The sequence below is a fragment of the Rhinoraja longicauda genome, chromosome 6 (genome assembly GCF_053455715.1).
Source record: "Rhinoraja longicauda isolate Sanriku21f chromosome 6, sRhiLon1.1, whole genome shotgun sequence".
Lineage (NCBI taxonomy): Eukaryota > Metazoa > Chordata > Chondrichthyes > Rajiformes > Arhynchobatidae > Rhinoraja > Rhinoraja longicauda.
The window spans coordinates 13759302-13777460 of NC_135958.1; the positions used below are offsets into that span (position 1 = coordinate 13759302).

General features: G+C 40.6%; 1 protein-coding gene across 1 annotated transcript in view; it reads right to left on the minus strand.

Annotated features, from left to right (window-relative positions):
* Positions 1-454: 454 nt before the first annotated feature.
* fa2h (fatty acid 2-hydroxylase) overlaps positions 455-18159 on the minus strand; it is an 85779-nt gene continuing 68074 nt past the window's right edge. The window contains exons 2-7 of the mRNA XM_078400489.1: positions 15973-16050; positions 13876-14018; positions 9781-9887; positions 8108-8280; positions 5784-6036; positions 455-2998 (exon numbers count right to left, since the gene is read on the minus strand). Coding sequence (XP_078256615.1) covers positions 2919-2998; positions 5784-6036; positions 8108-8280; positions 9781-9887; positions 13876-14018; positions 15973-16050 — 834 coding nt within the window. The 3' untranslated portion in view covers positions 455-2918. The remainder of the gene's footprint in view (positions 2999-5783; positions 6037-8107; positions 8281-9780; positions 9888-13875; positions 14019-15972; positions 16051-18159) is intronic.

Below are 18159 nucleotides of genomic sequence, written 5' to 3' on the forward strand. Positions count from 1 at the left end.
GGATAGGAAAGATTTAGAAGGATATGGGTCAAATGCAGGGAGGTGTGACTAGATGAGATGGGGCTTCTTGACCAGAGTGGGCAAGTTGGGCTGAAGGGCCCGTTTTCATGCTCTATGACTATGAACGCACACCTAGTTTCCCCCAGATTGTGAAGCTGTCTGGAACATGTGGTGAGATCCTTCACCCTCAGTACATTGGCAATTCAATTTTTAACACAACTTCATATCTTCCCAACTTTTCATGAGAAATCTGGAGATACAACATTCAATACTCACTTTAAGATCAACACAGATCTATTCAGTGGCAAATTGACTCCTCCTTCCGTAGAAGTTGAAAACCTCAACTGGCAGCCACAGATTACAGCTTCCAGTTACCACGATCATTTGAAAAGGCAAGTTTATTAAATAGAAATAAATTGCAAACTGACAACTTAGAGTGCTCAGTAAATCAAATATTAATTTTATGGTTACAAATTCGTATTCTGAAACAAAATTCTTTATAGATCTCCAATTGGCTCATTTTATAAACTAGAAATGTATTAACATTTAGTCAATCAAAAGCAAATTGATACAATGCTTCAGATGTAAATTTATTAACATTACACAAGATTCTACTGCCTGGGCAATGCTGTACAAGGGGTAGGTTCCACTCTGCAAAGTAAATTGTAGTTTCACAGGTCCCCAACAGGAGCATTCGAGCAAGACCATTTTACAATATCCCTCAGTTGCCGAGTTCATCATTGTTTGTCAATAAAAAAAGTTCTAATTTTCTCAAAACACCAGGCCTAGTAAACATTTCAGCAATGGCCAATTGGACAGAGGTTTAAGATTTGCATTTTACATGACATTCCACATGAGGAACATTATTCCCAAGTTCAGCATTGAGAAAGGAGAGAGTTATGTTGACAGAACAGACCGTTAAGTTTTAAATTGTTACGTTTAATTTTCCCCTTCAATTAGTGTTTCATCTACTAGGTGCATCAATGGTGGCGACCAAATTAATGGCTCAACCGGGCCACAAACAATTAACAGACAAGGGTCACCAAAACTGACAACTCCTTTGCAAAGGATATTAAACCATAAATCTGGGGTTCTGGTTCAAGTTGGGGGGAAAAAAACTTTCAAATCGTACCACTGATTCTAAGGATTAACATGGATTTAATTTCTAAACTAAAATCACTGCACAAAAATATGCAAGATAAACTGATGTATAAGCAGAGTATAAAAATAATGCCGTACATACTTCAACATCTCTGGACTAAAAAAACTCCTACTGTGTTTTGATCAACAGGTATCCACCAGCATAAGTGGCGATACACCAGTTAGGGAGACTTGAAACAGTAACGTCATCCAATTCCCAAATTTGGTTAAAGAACTATATCCTTATTAGAATGCTGAAACTGGAGAAATTACAAATACATTTCTTGGGAAGAGAATTTGGATAAAAACTACTTTCAAAATATACAGACCTTTATTTACAGTTACATTGCACCTTGAAAAGAGTCTCTTCAGCATTCACAATGAATCAACATTTTGCAGTAAAATAGAAATTAAAATTTCTTCATCTGCATAGTTAAGCCAGCATTCAGTCCGAGAAAGTTATGGAACTAAACCATCCAGGCTACATTTATACCATATAATCAGTGTCAAAAAAACGTAGAAGATCCGAGTGTTAAGAGAAACAAACTGTAAAGTACAATTTAAGGGGTTGAGCTAATGAAAAAAATTACCGTTAAAATGCTAAGTCTCTCTGTTGCAAAACAGCAGACTTAAAGGGCAAAGAATGTCTTCAGCATCTAATTGCCCCATTTGTAGTTAGTTGAAACATCTTCCCACCAAATTTCACTGCAATACCCTTGAGAAACGAATCTCCAATTGCTGTTCTGTGGATCTGCCGATGACCTAACTATTTCTTTCAAAGCAAATCGCTTACCTGTAGATAAGAGATTCAAAATTACAATGAAAGATCTTCAGTGTTTCACTGCATTTTTGTTGAAGGTTTTGCAACAGGGAAAAAGCACAATTTATTCAATGCCCTAAAAGGCTGAAGGAGCAAATTCTTCATGGCCTAGGTTCTTATTAAATACTGGTGCAAATAAAGCAGCTACTCTCAAAGCATTGTAGCCAGGAGTGTCATATGTAAAGCGAATTCATGCACAGTACTTGGCATCTGCCCTGCCAGTGCTGGTGGGATCTGTGTAATTTGATTGCATAAGTGAAGTGTTCCAGCCCTGCCTTTTTTTAAGGGATTACATAACAGGAAATAATGTGGAATCCACACCACATATGTGGGAATAAAGCAACATAATTGTAAAAACCTTAACTATACCCAGAGGAAATTCTTTGTGCAGGCAAGCTTTGAGGTGTGGAAATTAGAGATAAATTCTGAGTCATTAGGCGATAAAATAAGTAAAAACTTTGGATTGTGGTTTTCACTGTTCATCAGATCTGTTAATATGGGAATTAACACTTAGCAAACTCATGATAATTAATTTGTGCAGGTTAATTTTTTTCCCCCTTTTCAGTGTGCTTGCTAACCACAAACTGCTTAAAATTCAAAGCCCAAACATTAGTGTTAATACTTCCTACAATACACAACTGCTTTCACAAGATTTATAGACAAAGGTCCAAAAAAATATATTTAACAATTAAGTAATAAATATTGATTAACAGGCAATACGGTTCTGAGATCAGGCACTTATGTTAGAAAAAGATTGGGGTACAAAATTTTGGACAGATTCAGAAAACAGTGAAGCTTTTAGCTTTTCCAGACATGGAAGGAATCCTACATGTAGCTGAAGAGGCGGGTTGAAGGCTCGAATCTCGCCACAAGTAGGAAAGTATGGGATAGAGATTCTCAAGAGGTTGGCTGATTGATGAGGCATTAATTGTGTGGATCTGAAGATCAATTGTAGACATCAGTGACTCTTCTCAAATGTTTCTTCTGGAATTACTGTTTTAAATGGGTAGTCCCACATCCTACTAGTAATTCCAAATCCTAAAAAGGGAAAAGATAAATAAAGGAACACAGTTTAGATGCTGCATTAGAACAGGCAAATTTCCAATTAATCCATGAAGAATGATAACAACTCATGGAATGGGCTCATTTATTAATCTTGATAATAAATTGATTTATTCCAATTAATAGCCGACCAATTCAATTGGAATTTCTCCCCAGGTTTGAAATATTGAAGCAGAATATTCATACCTTCGATTAGTTTAGTTTAGAGATACAGTGTGCTGGTCCTCCAAGTCTACACCGGCCATCGATCCCACACATCAACACTACCCTACACACACCAGGGACAATTTACATTTATCCCAAGCCAATTAACCTACAAACTTGTACGTGTTTGGAGTGCGGGAGGAAGCCAAAGATCTCGGAGAAAACCCACATAGGTCATGGGGAGAAGTTACAAACTCCATACATTGTAGTCTAATGATCTATCCCATCCCAACCAGTTAGACATTCATTGCTACAGTTGAGATAGTAAATGCACCTATAACCTGCCGTGCTTTGTCCTGCTTCTTCTCTGTTGATAATCAGTATCTGCAGTTCCTTGTTTCTACAAAATGGCTACTTGCTGGCGAGGGCGAAGTGGAAATCAGACAACTCTCAACACTTTGGAAGTGCTTGCCAGAATACATTAGCAGCACAAGGGAACGCAAAAGGCAGCCAGATAAAATCCAAGTAGACTTACCCATTACTCAGCACCTCATCACAAAATTTATTCCTCACTCAAAATACCGGTTCCCCATTTTTTTTTTTTAGCTAGCTGCTGGTCAAAGTTGTTTTTCAATCCTTTGCCCACCAGGTACACACAAGGATAGAGTCTCTCTCTCCCAGCACACCCCATTGCTGTCCAAACTTTAAGTGCGAAAGTCAATGAAAATTGTACCCTGCTCTTGTCAGAACACGGATGATCACATCAACACACCTTTCATTTTGCATCACAGGGAATGTCTCTGGGGTTAAACAGGGGTGACCATGGGGATAAACTGTTAACAAGTTTATCTGGCCAATGGGTGCAGTGAGAGAGCAAGAACCGGGGCAAAAGGTGGGAGTTGTGAGATTCAGAGTAGGAGGATATGCCTGGCAGGCCAGGCACATCCCAGAGGGATGAAAAACAAACAGGCCACAGATGCATGCGATCAACAACAAGAGCTGTCTTGAGCTACTATCTAAATAATTGGCGACCCTCAGATTATCTTTAAATGGACTTTACCTTTCACTAAACATTATTCCCTTTATCATGTATCTGTACACTGTGAACGGTTTGATTAAGGTCATGTGATAAGAGCAAAATTAGGCGATTTGGCCCATCAAGTCCACTCTGCCATTCAATCATGGCTGATCTATCTCTCCCTTCTAGCCCCAATCTCCCGCCTTCTCCCCATAACCCCTGACAGCCGTACTAATCATGAATCTTTCTTTCTCTGCATTAAAAATATCCATTGACTTGGCATACACAGCCTTCTGTGGCAAAGAATTCTACAGATTCACCACCCTCTGACTAAATAAATTCCTGCTCATCTCCTTCCTAAAGAAAAGTCCTTTAATTCTGAGGCTATGACCTCTAGTCCTAGACTCTCCCACTAGTGGAAACATCATCTCCACATCCACTCAATCCAAGCCTTTCACTATTTGGTACGTTTCAATTATGTCATCCTCATTTTACTACTCTCCAGCGAGTACAGGCCCAGTGCCATCAAACGCTCAACCCACTCATTCCTGGGATCATTCTTGTAAACCTCCTCTGGACCCTCTCCAGGGCCAACACATCTTCCTCATGTGTGGTGCCCAAAATTGCTCACGATACTCCAAATGCTGCCGCACCAGCGCCTTAGATCCTCAGCATTATATCCCAATTTTGGATTCTGGTCCTCTTGAAGTAAATACATGATTGTAATCATGTATAGTCTTCCACAGACTGGTTAGCACGCAAAAGCTTTTCACTCACTGTACCTCGGTACACGTGGCAATAAACTAAACAAATAACTTAATCGTCAGAAATATCTACTCAAAAAACTCACTCAAAGTAGGTTTCCCCCTCAAGAAATACATACCAAACTAGTGAAAAGCTACCCAACTCAAAACAGCATGGATTACCAAAACAAGATACATTACACCCACGAGACAAAGGTTAGTTTGTTATGGGTAGGAACCCTGCACTAAAATTAAGAGAAAGATTCCTACATGTAATCTTTCCCCACATGAGCTGAGTATGGAATTATCCAAAACTGGAATTAAGATATTATTAGGAGAAAACAAGAATATTTCACCAAAATCCGCCACATTCAATGCTGGCATTCAATGCTGGGTTCCAAAATAATGTTTTCCAGTAACGACAATGCGAGAGGGAGAGGTGTTTACCTCTCAGTGCTTCAAACCTGGTGAATGAATGATATTTTGGCAGTGAGAGCAGGTTGGGGCTGGAGGAAGCAGAGAGGTGGCAGGACAGAAAGTGAACAATAGACAGCACACTCAGACGACTTCTTAGCTCTTCAGTGAGAGCAGATATTTTCTTTGATGCTTAAAACAAGATACAGCCGTACTGGCCTCCACCTCATCTCCACCTGTTCCTCACATAATGAAAGCATTAACATGGAGCATTGCCTCAAATCCCGAATAGAGGTTTGCATTAATAAACTAGAGCACGGCTCATAAATAAAGATTTTAGGGTTACTAACTTCCACTTGAAGTTTGGCGTAAAAGCAATAAATTACAGGTTCTAGAATTTTGTTAGTATTAAAACAAACGTGTCAAAAGAAATATGTTGTACCTAATTTTTGATGTTCAAAATGATGCTTTACATGGTATGCTTTAAGTCCATAAAGGTAGCTGCCCTTCTTTGGAGATCCGTAATGCAGATAATAATGTATCATATCATAAATGACATAACCACCAAGACCTCCGACAAAGATGGATTTGCCAACTGCTCCTGGAGCAACCAAGTGGAAAGCAGTATAAAATAAAGCTACGACGAGTGATGCTGGAACAGGCGGGAAGACCAGCCGGGAGCCATCGAATGGAGACTGCAGATAAGAGAGAGGACACATGTAAATACTTTACATTTAAATGCAATTTTCATGTAACATTCAACAGCCCCAATTTGTCCGTCACAGTATCATAACTACTTTGCAATAACCCATTAGCTTCAAATGCAAGGAACATATCCACATTTTATCCCTTAGGGAAGGAGTATTGGGGCATCACTTGCAATAATTCTAAATATGCATTGGTATTTACTTTTCACTGAACAAAGAGGGAACAGTGATGATCAAAGTATCCAGGCTCTTGACAGAATGTGCGCGTGCACGTTTAGCACAAATTGTTCATTCTTTTAAACGAAAAATTATTGCAAATTAGAGACAAAATAAATAATGCATCTTGTGGGACCAACTTTTTTTAGACTGCAAAAATGAAAAATCACTTGACACGTGTTCATAGGTGATAGGAGACGATGGGCCGAATGGCCCAATTTAAAGTCTACTCCTCCATTCAATCACAGCCTTCTGTGGCAACAAATTCCACAGATTCACCATCCCCACTGTCTAAAGATTCTCAAAAATTGTCTGACATACAAGGCAAATAATTCATTCCCTGCTGAACACCTGATGCTGCACTCCTCTAATCAAAATATGGAACTATTGGAAGAGTCAAATATTATAAATGACAAATCGAGGGCACTTCTAAAATTACCCATCAGGTCAATCGAATGGAATTTAGTGCGCTGTCTTCACAATAATTTCCCGTGTCTTTTTTCTCCCTCAGCCCCACCACCATCTCCCCAGGCACATTTTCATTCTTAGGGGGATATGGTGGAATAAATGATAAAAGAATGACAGGTGGAAAATAAGCAGATAATTGAACTGTAGCACCATTAACATTTGATTTATTGAAGGCAATGTGAAGTGCAAGGCCAGAAAGTGGAGGGGAATTGGCTACACCTCTATTAAGAAAAATATTAACACAGGTCCTCTCCTAGTTACGAACACCTGATTTATGGACACCAAGTATTTGGGAGACCAGTGGGAAGGGTTTACCAGGGCTGCAGACATCTACTGGGTGGGACCGAGGCATTTTCTCATGCCTTCTCACTGCTTCAGAGCTGAATCGAACCAAGAGGAGCTGGGAGCACTGAGTTGACTCTCTGGGTCAGTGAGGCCAGCCCATGGCCACTGCTCTGCTCTCCTGTCACAGTTGTTCCTGTGATTGTCACCCATACATAGTTTTTGATCATTTTTTACTTGACCCAGTTAACTCTACCAAGAGTTCCCAGGAAAGGAACCCGACAGTAACCTATTGACTCCACGTTTGCATTAATTTAAAAAACTTCATGTCACTGCAATACTAAAAACATCATTCTATGAGCTAAATAAGGGCACAACTGCTTCCCTCCCACGCCTGCTCTCCACATTTTGACCATCAGCCCAAGTGACTGTCATTGTCAAGAGGAGAACACCGCATTGTGTTTGCCAAGAGATGCTTGCCCATCAGACATTCAAAACTCAAGGACAGTGGATTTATTACAAAAGGCCCCACTGAAAAATCTTTGGAAGTCACTTTTATCGTTCATTGTATCAATGTACCCACACAAGAGAGGGAAAAAATGGATAGATGCACGGAGTCTCTTGGCCAGAGTCAAGGACCAGAGGACATATGTTTAAGGTGAAGGGGAAGAGATTTAATAGGAATCTGAGGGGTAACATTTTCCACACAAAGGGTGGTGGGTGTATGGAACAAGCTGCCAGATGAGGTATTTGAGGTGGGGACTACCCCAACACTTAAGAAACAGTTAGACAGGTACATGGATAGGGCAGGTTTGGAGGGATATGGGCCAAACACGGGCAGGTGGGACTAATGTTACTGGGACATGTTGGCCGGTGTGGGCAAGTTGAGCTGAAGGGCCTGTTTCCATGGTGTAACACTCTGTGACAAGCTAGTTGATAATGACACTCAAATCCCTGTGAGTGTGAGAATAAATTTAAGATGCCATGTTAAAACTGAAATTTCAAACTGTGAATAAGAATGTTATCACTGCAATGAATAGGCTGTAGCCTCACTTATACACCACCAGGCACCATCCATCCTTTCTCCAATCACCTTGTGATGCTGTCCGTGAAGCATGAAGTGAAGAGTGATGAGATAGTAATTGCTAGCAGGTGGCTTCATATGGAAAATGTATCGATGGATCAGGTACTCGACCAAGGACCACAGAAACATCCCAGATATGAATAATAGAGGGAAGCAGTACTTGTGGACACGGATGGAGTATTCTACATAGAAAGAGAAACAATTAGTGAATCGTTGCTGCTTATCCAACAGCCGTCAATTACAGTAGCCCATTCCCGAACCTCAGATCTACACAAACAAGCATGACTTGGTGCAAACACCAAGCATGTCAGCCTCGTCATTTGCCACACAACTTGCCCAGCAGAAGCTTGCCCCAGGATACAGGAATCATTGCATCAATGAAAAACGGCTTCTGATGTTAGGGGTACCACATGGAGATCAGAAGCACTGTGGGAGGCTGCAGGTGTAGACCCAATATAGGAATGACCTCTACTCCCATTTGAATCCAGAGTCATTTACACTGGGTATTGGGAGTGAGCAAGAGTTAGAACCCAGGCATGTATCATTAAGCATGACTAGAAATACCAATATATCATCAATGTACAGACACTCCCCTACCTACGCTGTAGGCAACTTAGGCAAACTCTCGATTACATAAACAATTCTGTACTCAGTCCCTAGTGATAGTCCCAAAGCAGTTTGTAATTTCCACAACACTATGGTCACTCAAGCTTACATCGAAAAAAAGCAGGCAGTGGTGCATACCCAGAACACTGCCCAGCGCAGAAAGTGCCCCAACGACGAGACCGTACCCAGGCCAGCAAAGGCGGCGGTATTACCCAGAAGGTCGTGCACCGCAGAAATTCCCCGGACACGGGGGGAGGGGGGGGAAATGGGGATTCCAACGTACCTAAAACTGACTTGCGCAAGAGTTCACAGAACGTAACCCTCATGCAAGTCACGGAGTGCCTGTACACATAAAATAAGATGTTTCCCCATGAGCGGACTAAGTGGCCCTCTCCACACCTAAAAAGATGTGCACCATTCATTTAATTGATGTAGACAAACTGGAAATTCCAAACTGCTCAAAGCTATGATCATTTCTTTTGGAGATGTTCAGCATGAAAAAATGCAAATTATTTTCCTTTCTCCTGCCAATGATCACAAGCCATCTGAATTTTTAATAGCCTTTAGGAGGAACCATTATTATCACAATGCCTCTTAAAAACTAGTGTACAAGAACAAAGATACATTTAAGCATTTGCCTTTTGCAAAATAGCAATGCATAGATCTATAAAAGCCTTGGAAAGAACAGCAGATGCTGGTTTAAATCAAAGCTAGACACAAAATGCTGGAGTATCTCAGCGAGCCAGGCAGCATCTCTAGAGAGAAGGAATAGGTGACTTTTCAGGTCTAGACCTGAAACGGGTCTGAAGAAGGGTCTCGACCCAAAATGTCACCCATTCCTTCTCTCCAGAGATGCTGCCTGTCCCACCGAGTTTACTCCAGTATTTTGTGTCCACCTTCTATAAAATCCTGCACATCTATGATAGCAAAATGCCTTGAAAGCATATTAGCAGTCAACTAAATATTATGACTAAATGTGTAGGAAGGAACTGCAGATGCTGGTTTAGATTGTGTCCATTATCTTAAATATTATGACTGTTGCACAAATACTTGCCAATTAAAAACTATTAGAATACCTGTTGTGAAAGATGTGAAAATTCGGGTATTGCCTTGCGCGAGGTCAGAGTAGCAATACCAACTACAAAGAATCACAATGGGAATCCAAACCAGTGGCACCATATACCTGCAGAGGGAAGGACACAGGTTAAAAGGCTTCCCAAGTAGCTCAACAACTGACTGCGAAGCGAGCAAAGGGGAGACCGGTGGCATTGCAGGTGCAATATGCTCTGTTCCTTCTCACCTTTCACATACAAAGCAACGCATAACACCAAGAACATCCACAGGTTCACATCAAGAGGAGCTACCTTGGTCAAGTGTTTTACCAATTCATGGAACAGTCAACACAATAACTAGAGCCACAGCACAATTCTCCGGATGGAGCTTGGAGTCGAAAATAGGATGGACTATCCACCTGTATGCATACATACCAGCAAACCCAAACTGCAAGTCAGAGGCAGGAAGCTGTAAATAGTGCTCCCCTGCATGTGAAATGAAGATGCCCGGGTCTTAAATGTTATTATTCATGCAACCATCACTTACAAATGGGAAAAAAGGCAATGGGAATCCATTAATGTATCACAATGGTTGAGAACTATGATGTATTTTAACAATTTTTAAACAAAAACCTCTTATCAATTAAGCATTTTCTCCCCGTAATGGCATCTTAAACCTGCTAGCATTAGCTCGTTTAAATGTCATATGTGCCAAGATACAGATGAATAGCTTTGGTTTGCATGTTACCCAGACAAATCATACCACGAGTACAAACATGCGCAAGTGAAGTAATGGTAGATTCTCCCCTGGGACACCAGAGTTGCCACATTCCAGTGCCATCTTGCAACGCAAGTCTCAAATCTCTGAAAGGTCTGATCTTGGCCAAAGGAGATAGGCAATTATTTTCTCACTTTAAGGGGTAGGGAAGGCTCAACATGATGCTGTTGGTTCCTTCCAATGTTGCTCATGCTGCTGCAAGCTGGGTTCGATTTGATCGCCCACTCGGCTGATGTAGTACTTTCGTCAACCTCATCGCTATATTAAGCCTTGTCTTCTGTTGCAGCAGCATGACCTGAAGCCACTGCAACCATGGCATCAACATGGCATCAGCTATCAACTCCCACAGCCACCCCTCCTCATCCATGCACCAATGTCCCTGAACTGACCACAAAACTACGCATGAGAGTCAAGCTCACAGCCTGTTCATTTTCCCCTTCACCTTCCACCCCCACAATCACACGTTTTAGTTAATGATTCCCAATTTATCCCTATGCTCCTGGCTTTAATTCTGCTTCGAAATTTGCACCATTTGCACCAATGATCAAGATGCTAAATTTCCTGTGTCATTGTTAGTTTTTGGAAAATTTGCAAAGAAATGTAACTCAAGTTCTACCCTCTGCTTACAGCTTGCATTCCAGATGACTGGAACCTCAAATCCTGCTCCAGTTCCAACTTGAATAAAACATGGTCTGAATCTTGTGGGGAAAGACCAAGACTTCTTAATACAGCGACGGTAAGCTTGGAACTTGCCACACGTGTGTGCAGCAAGTCTTAAACAAGGTGGCAGCTATTCACTCAAATTCATTACTCTGTTATGTGACCATGCAGCCAAATGCAAAGATACAGCTATTACAATTGAGATAAGGAACTGCAGATGCTGGTCTAGAAAATAAAGTGCTGTTGGAATTTAGCGGGTCGGGCAGAATATGTGGAGGGAATGCATAGGTGATGTACAGGCCAGGACCCAATGCGTCTGAAGGGTCCCAACCCAATACATTGCCTGATCCAATCCCTCTGGAGATGCCACCCGACCCGCTGAGCCAGCACTTTTTGTTTTAAACAGCAATTACAAATTTGGAGAACCCTTGGCAGAACAGATTTGGCCCATGAAGGACTCTCGTGATTATGGAAGAGGAGAGTGGCATCACGGACTCCAGTGATTTATTGCCGATAATTTAAATTTAAGATAACTTTTCTCAACTGAGCGATTTAATGAAGTTGCAGATCTTTACGGTAAAATGCCTCCATGTGCTGAAAGCCAGGATGATGTTCAGAATAGTGGAAAACAAACCAGTTTAAGGACAACTGGCTTGAGAAAGACAACCCCCTGGCCTAGAAACCACCTGACATCAAACATGGGCATAATGTGCTGCCCATCGTTTTGGACGACAGCATATTTGTTTGAGATGCTGAAATTTATGCATGATTCTCTGTTTAACAGCAAGTATTATATACACAATTTTGTATGAAGTGTTTAAGACAAAATGGGGAACGGTGTTGTGCAACATTCATGAACAAATGCGGCCCCCTACCAGTTAAATCTGTAGCCACTATATTTCCCCCAAATGTGGGTATGTAGGTTTACCATTCCTTAAGAAAAACAATGAAGTCCAATAACAGAACCACTAATTCTCAGTACCATAGCAAGATGCAACAAAAAAAAATTGGGAGAGAAAGAAGGGAGAGAAGTAAAACTTCGCCAACCAACAATGAATAATGTTAATGTTTATTCTATCTGGATCATTAAAATAGTGAATTTGAAGTGGCATAAGACAGTATCAGAGCAGGCCATTTATTAGCCAACTTCATGGGTCCAGGCAAAGATTGCTGCACAACAGTCTGGAAATGGGATACCATGTAGTACCAACGATTTATTCTTTTGACACAATTTTCAATGCATTTGAGTTATTTCTAATTTTTTTCTCGTTTCAGTGCCCCTTTTAAAAAGAAGACCAAATAGTGGTCAGATAATAATTTCCACTGCAGTACACACAGCAGTCCAAACAATGAATTAAAAACATGCTTTAAACAGTCGCAGCATGCTGCAGACAGCATGCAATAAATGCATGCAGATAAACAGTAATTTTATACATTAAAAAATAAACTTTAATTTAGGAATTGAATGAGCAGAACATTCCTCAAGAGTCTGTTACTTTGATTCAAATCGACAACAATTTTGCAACTATCCTTGATGGTGGAAATAAATGGGTTTTTGTAAGGCAAGGAAGGATCAAGAATTTGGTCAGTTCTACCACAGATCCATTGATAATTTCACAGCTCTAAAAGAGATACACTAATGAAATGTTTTGGGAACCCCCCACCCTTCCAAATCCAGTATACAAAATATTGATAAAAGAATGCATTGGGGTAGTTCTTTAGCTAGTTAAATTAACTCCACTGGCCACCTTTGGTCAGTCAGCCCAAGAGTAACAATAAACTAAACTCGGTTAACTAAACTCAACTCAAAATCCACTGCAACTAGCAGCGTTCAATGGAGATTATATAAATGAACTAATCTCTGAATGCAATTGGAACCTTGAAGGAATGGTAGATGCTATGTGGGAAATCATGCAACTTTTTTTCAACGGTGCAGCAATAAATCCACCTCCAAGCAATTAATATTCACCAATACCTCACCATTCTATATTTTCCAAATGTTTAGGAATATTCCGTGGAGGATATTGACACATTTGGTAATTTTCCTTTTCTCTTGCTGTTTTCGTTTCTAATAAATTAAAGGTAGATTTCTATTTAAAAGAATCAAGAGGTCACAAAAATATTCAACAAGATAGTGTTTTTCAAACTGATCATTTCAGATTCAATTACACATCATGAATCTGATTGCTCAGCTACCATAAGCCTGTAGGATGTGGTTAAATAGAATGAAAAAATGTTAGATTGATAACTTTTAACACTAGTTTTTGCATTCAGTCTGTGTCATAAAAATCCACATTAAAAGTGCAACCAATGTTGGCATCAAATACTTGCGTCTTCGGTCAGCAGAACACTAAATGCAGAATGTTGACATAGTCCATCACTAATTGCAAGGAATAATCAAAAATGTATGCGGTTGCAGTTCTGTCTGAAAAGTGTGAACTCCTCCTGTGTTACAATGTTTCTAACACCAAGGAATTAGTAGAAAAGGTAATATTCTTTGCTCAAATTAATTATGCGCCACAAGTAAATTATATAGCATGTAGATATGCAACTTGTACAATCAAATATAATAACTCAAAGATCCAATAATCAAATCCAAAACCTACTTTTAACAAGAAGAATTATCCCGCAATTCATCACTGGAGAGTTCAATAGACCAAGAGATGATTTCAGTTCCTTACCAGGCTGTTTTTGAACACGCTTCTACAAGATCCGAATAGAAGAGGCGTATAGGCCGATCTATTGGTTGATGCACCCATTCATCATACTTCTCACGTAAAAGACCAACTTGCCACAACAAAGGCTTATTCCAGTCCACTAAATCCTGAGAATCAGAAAAATCAGTATCGTATCAACGTGTTAGGACAATTAAAGAAAACCAAGAGCATTGACCTCAATGAGAACTTAAATCTATTTTAATTTCTTAATCTCTATGTAAAACATACTTCTGATGTCTATTGGTCAACAGTAAAGTTTTCATGACAGAATTAGAGACTGTTAATTCTCCTTGGCAACTTGTTCCTGATACCCACTTGTTAGTTTATTTTCCCTCATTTACTTTTAAAACTCGTTCCTCTCATCTTAAAAACTTATGCCATCTTATTTTTTAAACCCTTACCAGGGGAAAAAAATGGACTACCTTTACAGGTCCTGGGCCTCTCATAATTTTATACCCTTCCATTAGGTCACCGATCGATCTCCTTCGGTTCAGAGCAAACAACTGCAGCCTCTCTAATCCCTCCCCAGAATCAAAGGCCTCCGTTCTAAACAACATCCTGGTGAATCTCCTCTCTGCTATCACACCATTCCTGTGGTGTGCCCAGAAGGCCAACAATATTCACAGTGTGCTCTAACTGGTATTTTGGAAAGTTGTAACATAACCCTCCCAACTTTTATATTCTATGTGTAGGAAGGAACTGCAGATGCTGGTTTAAACCGAAGATAGACACAAAATGCTGGAGTAACTCAGCACGATAGGCAGCATCTCTGGAGAGAAGGAATGGGTGACGTTTCGGGTTCGAGACCCATATATACTATGCCCTGACTTATCAATGCAAGCATGCTACACCTCTTCACTAGCCCAACTACCAGTATTGCCACTTTCAGGAAACTAAGAACTTGAACCCAGCGGCCTTTCTGTTCATCAATATTCTTTAATGCCCAATCAATACATGGACCGGGTCTTTATTTAATCTTTGTTGGAGATGAAATATACAGTCTGAAGAAGGGTCTCGACCCGAAACGTCACCCATTCCTTCTCTCCTGAGATGCTGCCTGACCTGCTGAGTTACTCCAGCATTTTGTAATACCTTCGATTTGTACCAGCATCTGCAGTTATTTTCCCACACTAAATATACACAGGACATTGACGTTAATACACCAGCCTCAAAAAATGAGATCCGATTTAGTTGAGAGCTCATTTGACCAATGAATCAACATCCAGCAGTAATTTGAGGTCATCAGAACACATACTTAAAATTTATGGACCTGTTCCCAAGCACGAGAAATGTCAGACAGGTGTTTCCCTATTTACTAACTTAATACAAATTTGTTTATAATTCATAAAGTTAGAGATTAGATACAAATCTTTAAGAAGGATATTGAAATTATTCAACGAGGCAGACAATTGTGATCGTTCTAGTTTGCAGATAGTTCAATAGAACGAGTGCCAGGATAGCTAACCGATCGTTCAATTATATGGGCCGATTTGCAGTTTGGTATCAGGCCAATAATGATCCATGTGCATCAACTCCAGTCTTTCGATGCTGCTGTTAACCCCAAAATGTTGACGTTAGTATTGAGTAAAGGAATCAAAAAAACAATTTGTCGCCTTTATGTATAACGCTACATTAGTTCAAATTTGTTCAGATGTTTTCTCTTTGGATTCCTAAAAATGTGGGCTTAGTGCAGCATAGTGGCACAGCTGCAGAGTTGCTGCCCTACGGCGCCAGAGACCCGGCCGGGTTCAATCCTGACTATGGGTGCTGTCTGCACGGAGTTTGTACATTTTCCCCGTGACCACGTGGGTTTTCTCCGGGTGCTCCGGTTTCCTCCCACACTCCAAAGAAATATAGGTTTGTAGGTTAATTGGCTTCAGTAAAATTGTAAATTGTCCCTAATGTGTGTAGGATAGTGTTAGTGTGCATGGATCGCTGGTGAAGGGCCTGTTTTCACACTCTCTAAACTAAAGGACAGCAAAACTGTTCCTTGCAACTAATAGTGGATGCACAGCTCATAAAAGCTGCAGTGATTCAATCCTCAGAAGCTCAAATCCTTACATATTCTGGATTCACCGACTTGCACCTCGCATCCATGAAATCCGATGCTTGACAGTTTATTCGTCTTTCTCTAAATGCCTGTGGAAGCAAAAAAACATCTTGGTCATAATTTGGTCTAAGCAGATTGTCTATGTATTTCACTGTTTTTGAAATTTCTCTTAATTTAACAATGCTTGCAGAATCAAAGCAACCAACAAAAATGCCATTTCCCAGCTACATTTGCTGTCAGAAACTGTTCAGAACCCAGTACAAGAGATTAACTTCCTCTAGTACACAAGGACATTACAATACAAGGTTCATGGCATAGACAGCTTTGAAATATTGAAGCTGGACTAAAACTAATTTGAAGGAATGGTACTCTAGGCTGCACAGTGGCCCAGCACCTGAAATCCAGGTTTGATCATGACCTCGGGTGCTGTCAGCATGGAGTTTGTATGTTCTCCTTTTGACCGTGTCGGATTCCTCTGGGTGCTCTGGTTTTCTCCCCATCTCGAAGATGTGTTGGGTTGTATATTAATTGGCCTCTGTAAAGAGCCCCTAATGTGTAGGGGGTTGATGAGAAAGTGGGATAACATAACTAGTGTGAATGAGGGATTAATGGTCGGCATGGATACAGTGGGGTGAAGGGCCCGTTTCAAATTGAATCTTTAAACCAAACATACCACAACCCCAGACTTGCATTATTAACAGAACCGGCTATTAATACTGGATGATTTCATTCATAGTTGGTGGGACATTCCACTCTTGTGCCTAGGTTTTAAGAAGTGCTTTGGTGCTATCTTTCTGGTTGAGCAAATAGCTCAACACTACAAGAGGAAATATACTCCAGCTCAAATGGTAGCAACCAGAAAATACAAAACATGCACAATTGTTCAGATTAGATACACAGCCTAGCACAGGCAGGTTCACCTGGGCACAGCGATTTACCCATTTTATTGCCAAAAATTCTACACCCTTCAAACTTCCTCTTTTGCTATATTTATCCCAATGAAAATTTTCCATATTGTCCCCCTGAACCACAACAACGGCTTCAAACCTCTCGCGTAAACACCTGACGTATTCATTAAAATCAGCTTTTGGGTACCACACTGAACCCTGCTTTAATTGGCTACCATATTCTGCTTTAAAAAAATAAATGTTTTTAGCTTTTTTTAATCTTACCTTTACTTCTCTGCACACCTCCACTTGCTTTTCCATTATAATTACAGTCTCTTAATTGGCTTTCTGCTGCATCAGTGTGGTAGACCAGGTAGGTAGTTCAAGAGAACTGTCCTCCTGCCCCTTGGATTGCTTGGCATGCATTCCTGCAGCCTGAACTCAAGCCACAGAGAAATGACCTCCTGAAAGGAAGTCTTAAGTATCCTGATATGCTGTCAGCTAAAAAAGCCTTGCTTTGTTTGGGTGGGGTTTGGAGATGGGGGGGGGGGGGGGGGACAATGAACATTCAGTGCATCAAATTCAACCATCAAATTGACTAATAAGCCTTCAATGTTTAACAATAAAATTTCCCATGAATAAGGTTACTGAGAAACACCGGAAAGCAACCACTAAATGCCTTGCATGAAGAGATCCTGCTCCTGATGAAATCTTGCAAGAAAATTATTTTAATTCCATGCTGCCAGCTATGATCATTTCTTTTGTGCTTCAAGCACTTTTTATATACGAGATAATTACATTGTCTCCCTCAAGAACACTGAGTGTAAAGGAAAAGGCAGGTACTAAAGAGCAAGCACAGAGTCAAGATATCAACATTTAACATGGATCATATCTTTGTGATGACTCAATAGACAATAGACAGTAGACAATAGACAATAGGTGCAGGAGTAGGCCATTCAGCCCTTCGAGCCAGCACCGCCATTCAATGCGATCATGGCTGATCACTCTCAATCAGTACCCCGTTCCTGCCTTCTCCCCATACCCCCTCACTCCGCTATCCTTAAGAGCTCTATCCAGCTCTCTCTTGAAAGCATCCAACGAACTGGCCTCCACTGCCTTCTGAGGCAGAGAATTCCACACCTTCACCACTCTCTGACTGAAAAAGTTCTTCCTCATCTCCGTTCTAAATGGCCTACCCCTTATTCTTAAACTGTGGCCCCTTGTTCTGGACTCCCCCAACATTGGGAACATGTTTCCTGCCTCTAATGTGTCCAATCCCCTAATTATCTTATATGTTTCAATAAGATCCCC